General features: G+C 37.8%; 1 protein-coding gene and 1 non-coding gene across 2 annotated transcripts in view; both read left to right on the top strand.

Annotated features, from left to right (window-relative positions):
• The window catches only part of Tmf1 (TATA element modulatory factor 1), a 23,915-nt gene that overhangs the window by 10,740 nt on the left and 6,677 nt on the right, over positions 1–6,498 (top strand). The window contains exons 8-11 of the mRNA XM_031382693.1: positions 232–388; positions 3,601–3,693; positions 4,065–4,221; positions 6,151–6,343. Of these exons, the coding sequence (XP_031238553.1) occupies positions 232–388; positions 3,601–3,693; positions 4,065–4,221; positions 6,151–6,343 (600 nt within the window). The remainder of the gene's footprint in view (positions 1–231; positions 389–3,600; positions 3,694–4,064; positions 4,222–6,150; positions 6,344–6,498) is intronic.
• Positions 4,789–4,919, top strand: LOC116100132. The gene has a single exon (XR_004122485.1). It is a non-coding gene; the product is annotated as a small nucleolar RNA SNORA36 family (small nucleolar RNA).

The raw sequence follows: 6,498 nt of genomic DNA, 5'->3' as shown, positions 1-6,498 counted from the left end.
TTTTTTCTATTATCTGGGTACTAGCAACATTTATAGATTTTTCTATGAGTACATTTGTTATTAGACAAAGCGAATCCAATTATAATATCCTTATAATGACTAGAGTTCTTGTACAGGTGTGCTTGCTGTTATTTTGAGATTTCTGTAGTATATAGAAGTTGCATTAGTTTAAGTATGTGTTTACATTTGCATTTTATCAGTAAATAAAAAGTATCAATTTACTTTTTAAAGAGAACTTACTGACCTTCACAAAGCCAATGCTGCTAAGGACAGTGAGGTACAAGAAGCTGCTCTGAGGCGTGAGATGAAGGCTAAAGAAGAACTTTCTGGGGCACTGGAGAAGGCCCAGGAAGAAGCCCGTCAGCAGCAAGAGGCATTAGCACTTCAGGTAGACAATGGCGGTTAAAATTAGCTTTTATGTATTTGTATATTTCTGCAAAGTGAAACAGTTTACTAACAAATGCAAGTCTGTTCTTACATGAGGTACGTCTAGGAGACGTGTATGACTATGTTACTGGCATTTTGAGAGTCCTGGCTTGTGTTTTAAAGTCTTTAGTGTGATGCACACACACAGTGCTGTTGCTGCTCGGCTTTCTGTGAGTTTCATACATGTTTATGAGTGTATGGTGGTGTGAGATGTAGTTCAGTGATAGAGCTGAACGCTCACTGTCTGAGGAAAGAAAGTTTTATGATGCTAGGTATCCTGTTGCCAGAGTAATATATGTGCATAATTAAAACATACAGTTTCAAGAGACTGTATTATATAATTGACTCTTGAACACATTTATAATGTTTCTGGCAGTTCATGAACCTTAATGAAGGAAGAAAAAAATTTGGTATATTGTGGTTGCAAAATTGTCAACTATTGTCAGACAGTGATGGTGCATAGCTTTAATCTCAGAACTTGGGAGTCAGAGGAAGATGAGTATTTGAATTTGAGACCATCTTGGTCTACAGAATGAGTTCCAGGACAGCCAGAGCTACACAGAGAAACCCTGTCTCAAAAAAACCTATTATTTATATAAATATAGTATTTATATATTGAACATTTGAGATACATCAATTAGCTAATATTAATAATGCTGCTGTAAATAGGCACTACACTTTGTTTTGTTTGATTTCTTTAGTGCAAGGGGTCTAACCTGAGGTCTTTTGTGTACTAAGGAAATATTGCCCTACTGAACTACAGCTTCATTGCACAGTAGGTCTTATGTATGTAGACATCTAGTTTTCCAAGTAGTGTTCAAAACACGCAAAACTATTCTCAGCAGTCTCACTTGGCTTTGTTTCACATATTTGGTGGATAAGTGACTTACCAATGAAAGCTTGGCTTCTAACCTATCCCCTCCTTGTTGCTCCTCCTGATCTAAGCATCACCACTGTTGCAGTGCTGGCTTTATCTTTCCCTGTTTCTGTCATAAATTCGGGGCCACAGATGGCTGCCTTCTGAGAGAGCCAGTCAGCCACACCTGCGTTTCTGTCACTCTTCTTATAAGAGATCACTGCTTCACAACCTGCTTTATGTTCCAATTAGACTATTCTTTTTTTTTTAATTTATTTATTTATTAAATGTTAGTACACTGTAGCTGTCTTTCAGACACACCAGAAGAGGGCATCTGATCTCATTACAGATGGTTGTGAGCCACTGGAAGAGCAGTCAGTGCTCTTAACCACTGAGCTGTCTCTCCAGCTCCCTAGACTATTCTTATATTTTACATATACCTTTTAAAGGCTAAGCCATCTCCAGGATATTCTGCTAGTTGTATAATAGTAAAACTTAGAGTTTTAGTTTTATACGCCTTTGCTATGTAGTTTTCAGGTATATCTTTGATGGGTTTAGATTGCTTTCAATATTTTGTGTTGGAAATTATGCCTTGGTCCACATATCCATGTGTTTCTGCCACCCTGTCACTTTCAAGAGACTACCTTATATAAGGAGATATGTATCTACATAATATTACTACTAGCCTGGAGAGATGGCTTAGTGGTTAAGAGCACTGACTGCTCTTCCAGAGGTCCGAGTTCAATTCCCAGCAACCATATGGTGGGTGGCTCACAATCATCTGTAATGGGGATCCTATGCCCTCTTCTGGTGTGCCTGAAGACAGCGACAATGTACTCACACATGAAATAAATAAATCGTTAAAAAAAGAAAAGAAAAGTCATGTACACAGAATATTACTACTTTAAATTAATGGGGTACAGAGATGACTCAGCATTTAGGAGCACTTACTGCTACTACAAATCCAGGTTTGGTTACCAGATCTCACATGGCTGCTTAATAACTGCCCATAACTCAGTTCCAGGTAGTTCAGTGCTTTCTTCTGACCTCCTTGGGCACCTATACACATATGTTGTACACATGTATCACACACACATACACACACAGGAATAACCCTATTATTTTAGTACTTAAAAATTCTTTCATATTAAAAATACATTACAATAATAAAGAAAAATTGAGGGAATAAGGAGTAAGGGTATGGGACTGTCATTCTTTATTAATTTATTTTTTAAGATTTATTTAGTTGTGTATATAATATATAAGTGCTCTATTTGTATGTCTGCCTGCACACCAGAAGAGGGCATCAGATCCCATTATAGATGGTTGTAAGCCACATGTGGTTGCTGGGAATTGAACTCAGGACCTCTGGAAGAGCAGCCAGTACTCTTTCTTAACCACTAAGCCATCTGTCCAGTTTGGGATTGTCACTCTTAAAACCACCATGGTATATAAGGACTGCTAATTTTGTATGTTACTTTGTTCACATTATCTCCCTCTAGTTTTTTATTAATAATTGATAACTGAGACATGATAATCTTTCCATTTAGGATGAATAAATACTTTATGCCTTGATTGTAATATTTAATGCTTATGTATCGACATTTGAAAACAAATCACAGTACTGATTCTGTTTAGAGCTCTGCCTTCACCTTGGTTTTGCCATGCTTGCTAATGCCTCAGGGCATCTCCATATGCTACACAGACTAAATCTTCAGTACTGCCATGACCAGATAGATGCCAACACCCTTTTTTGATTATTTAAATATGGTGTCATAGTATTAAAAAGTTACGACAGTTACACAGTGTGTAGCTGTGTGTGAGCGGCACCTTGTTCCTTGTTCTTATACTGAAACAGTGTTGTGTAAGTGACCTTCCACTCTTCTTTCATGCTCCCAAGTAGCTGTGACTGCAAGCACACAGCATCATGCTCTTTCTCTTTAGTTTTGTTTTACTGTTTAGATAGGGCATACTACGTAGTACAGAGCTATCTGGGCAGCCTAGGCTGGCCTGGAAATAAAAATTTTCGTACTGACCTCCCAGGTGTGTCCCAACACTCCTAGTTTAGTGCCTAGGTCTTATTTATTGTTTGTTTGTTTGTTCCTCTCTCATTATGTGGCAGGCTATACATATTTGCATACTTTTCTTTGCTAACAGGGTGCTTTCGGTTAGGTAGTGAATGTTTATAGCCCTGGCATTGCTTAAGGAATGGGATGTGTGCTCATTGTTTAGCATGAAGTGTCATACATAGAAAGTCAACACAAATGTCAGCAGAAAGTTACAGCTAATGTTCTGACAGAGTGTTGTTTATCCTGCAGGTGGGGGACCTTAGGCTAGCGCTGCAGCGGGCAGAGCAAGCAGCTGCCAGAAAAGAGGATTACTTCCGCCACGAGATCAGTGAACTTCAGCAGGTATTGATTGTCATGCCTTCCCAAGCACAAGGTCAAAAGTATATCTCTTGAAGTAATGTGACCACTCACAAGGGTAGTATTCCTGGATCGAAACCATTAGGACCAGTGGGTGCATTTTTGTAGCTTATTTGAACCAAGTACAAGTAATCCCCTGAAAAGAAATAGGAAAACATCTGGTTTTGTTTTAAAAGAAATAATTTTATCATGATAGACTTGCTATATATTCAATATTGTTTTTCTTTTCTTTTTAAAAGTGAGATAGCTAATAATTTTTTCTTGGAAAAATTTAACTAAAGTTTAGGTTTGCTGGTGTTTTTAGCATTTTTTTTTCCTCTGTGTCAGTGGTAATAAAGTGAGAATTTTTGATTCAGAGACTCCAAGAAGCGGAAAATCGAAACCAAGAGCTGAGTCAAAGTGTTTCATCAACAACAAGACCATTGCTTCGACAGATAGAAAATTTACAAGCAACTCTAGGATCCCAGACATCATCGTGGGAGACACTAGAGAAGAATCTTTCTGATAGGCTTGGTAAACTCTTTAGTATTTTATGTTTGATGCAGGAGACTTTCTGTCTTGTCTGTAGAAGTAGAATGGTGGTATGACATGGAAATTCACCTGATCTCATGGTGACTTTTGTGTCTAACGTATAGATACGTCTTTTCCTCTTTTTCATGGATACCTCAGTTAGGACTCTTTTAAAATGTTTTTTCTTATACAGTGTGTCACATACTTTACTGCCTGCCATTTCATTTGTTGTGTTTGTGTGGGGGTGGTGTGTCTGTATGTACAAGTATGTGTGAAAATTCATGTGCCCATATGAATGTGCATGTGTGTGGAGGCGAGAGGTTGCTGTCTGGTATCTTCCTCAATTGCTTCTCTACCTTATTTTTTGAGATAGGGTCTCACTAAGCCTGGAACTGACTGATTTGGTATATTGGCTGACCAGCAAGCCATGCACATGCTCCTGTCTCTGCCTGCCTAGCTAGGGGAGTACAGACATTGCTACTGTACTTGCCTTTTACCTGAGTGCTGGGACTCCCAACTCAGGTCCTGTTGTCGGAGTGTTATTTTCTGAAATGCGCATAGAAGTTATCACTCCAAAGTGTTGAGTTCAGTTCAGGGCAGCTTCCCTGTTCTGTTAATTAAACTTTGGGACATTGAAATTGGCTGAGGGAAATTACTGAATAGAGAGTATTACTCTATTCATATACTTCTAGCCTACACAAACAAACAAAATAAAATTTTAAAAAGTTATAAACATTTCAATAGTATAGTCTGAATGTTAGTCTGGAATGTCTGTTCTTTAGTTTATTTCCCCATTTATTTGGGGAAGGATATCTGGTCTGGTTCCAGATTTAGATAAAGGTGCTATAAATGTCTGTGTTCAAGAATGAATGTGGGTGTAAATTTTTCATGTCTTTGGATAATGGACCAAATATGCAGTTCCTGGACCATATGGACATTCATTTTTAGTTTTCAGAAAAAATGCTGAACTATGTTCACGGTGCTTATAGCTGTGGGAGTAATCCAGTTTGTTTACAACCTTGGTAGCATTTTCAGTTCTCTGTTTTTGTTGTGTTTTAATTTATCATTCATAAATTCTTATATCATCATCTTAATTTTCTTTTCCCTAATGAGAGCTGATGCTTAGCATTGTTTCATGTGCTTGTTTTCCACTTGTCCACACTGTAGGATGAACTGCCTGTTGATAGCTTTGTCTACACTGTAGGATAAACTGCCTATTTGTAGATTTTGCTCATTTTAAAACTAAACTGTCTACAGTTTCATTTCTGAGAGTTCTATCTGTACTTTAAGCACTAAATCTACACGTGTGTCTTGCATTCATTTTTTCCAGTTTGTAGCTTGTCTTTTTTATATTATGAACAAAAAACTAAATAAATAAGACAGGGTCTCATATAGCCAAATTAACCTCAAACTGACCTCAAACTCTCTAGGTAGCCAAGGATGACCTTGAACTCCTAATCCTCCTGCTTCTTTCGCCAAGTCATGGTATTATAGGTATATACTACCAACCATGGTTTATGCAGTGCTGGGGAGGAAACCATGACTTCATGCATGCTATATAGCCAGTGTAACTCCATCCTTAGCCTTCTTATCTTTTCCTTTGCTCCTTTTCTCCTGCTGCAGAAGTTCGTTTTGAAGGACTCTTATTTTATCGCTCTATCTTTCTTTTATTCTGTTTGTCTTTTACTAGTCTACTCTTGTCCGTGGATATTTGGTTGCCCCAGTGCTATTTGTTGACTCACCACCCTGTTACTGAATAGCAGTATTTTCAAGTAGATATGCTGAGGAGAGAATGCTAACTTGTGCATTGAGCAATGCTGGCTTCTTGCCTTAGTCTAGAAACTTGAGTCACTAGAAATTTGAGATCAGAACTAACCTGGTGACTGATCTTTCCCTGGTGTATGTATATGATTTTTCTTCCTCTATAATCAGGTGAATCACAGACCTTGTTGGCTGCAGCAGTTGAAAGAGAACGTGCAGCTACAGAAGAACTCCTGGCCAACAAAATCCAGATGTCTTCTGTGGAGTCACAGAATGCATTATTACGACAGGAAAACAGTAGACTTCAGGCCCAGCTAGAGTCAGAGAAAAATAAACTAAGAAAACTAGAGGATGAAAATAGTCGGTGAGTATATTTATGTAGTATTCTCTGTGGTTCTTGACATTTTAAAGCACTTTTGGAAAGTGTTTTTGTTGAGTCTTAGTTTCATTGCGTGGAGAACTGAACACCTTGCAGTATTTAAAGTTAGGGTCATTATTTTTTTTTTTTTTTTTTTTTTT

Source organism: Mastomys coucha, unplaced genomic scaffold (assembly GCF_008632895.1).
Source record: "Mastomys coucha isolate ucsf_1 unplaced genomic scaffold, UCSF_Mcou_1 pScaffold20, whole genome shotgun sequence".
Taxonomy (NCBI): Eukaryota; Metazoa; Chordata; class Mammalia; order Rodentia; family Muridae; genus Mastomys; species Mastomys coucha.
The sequence above is the reverse complement of the archived record's forward strand: the minus strand, read 5'-3'. Positions and strand labels throughout refer to the sequence as shown.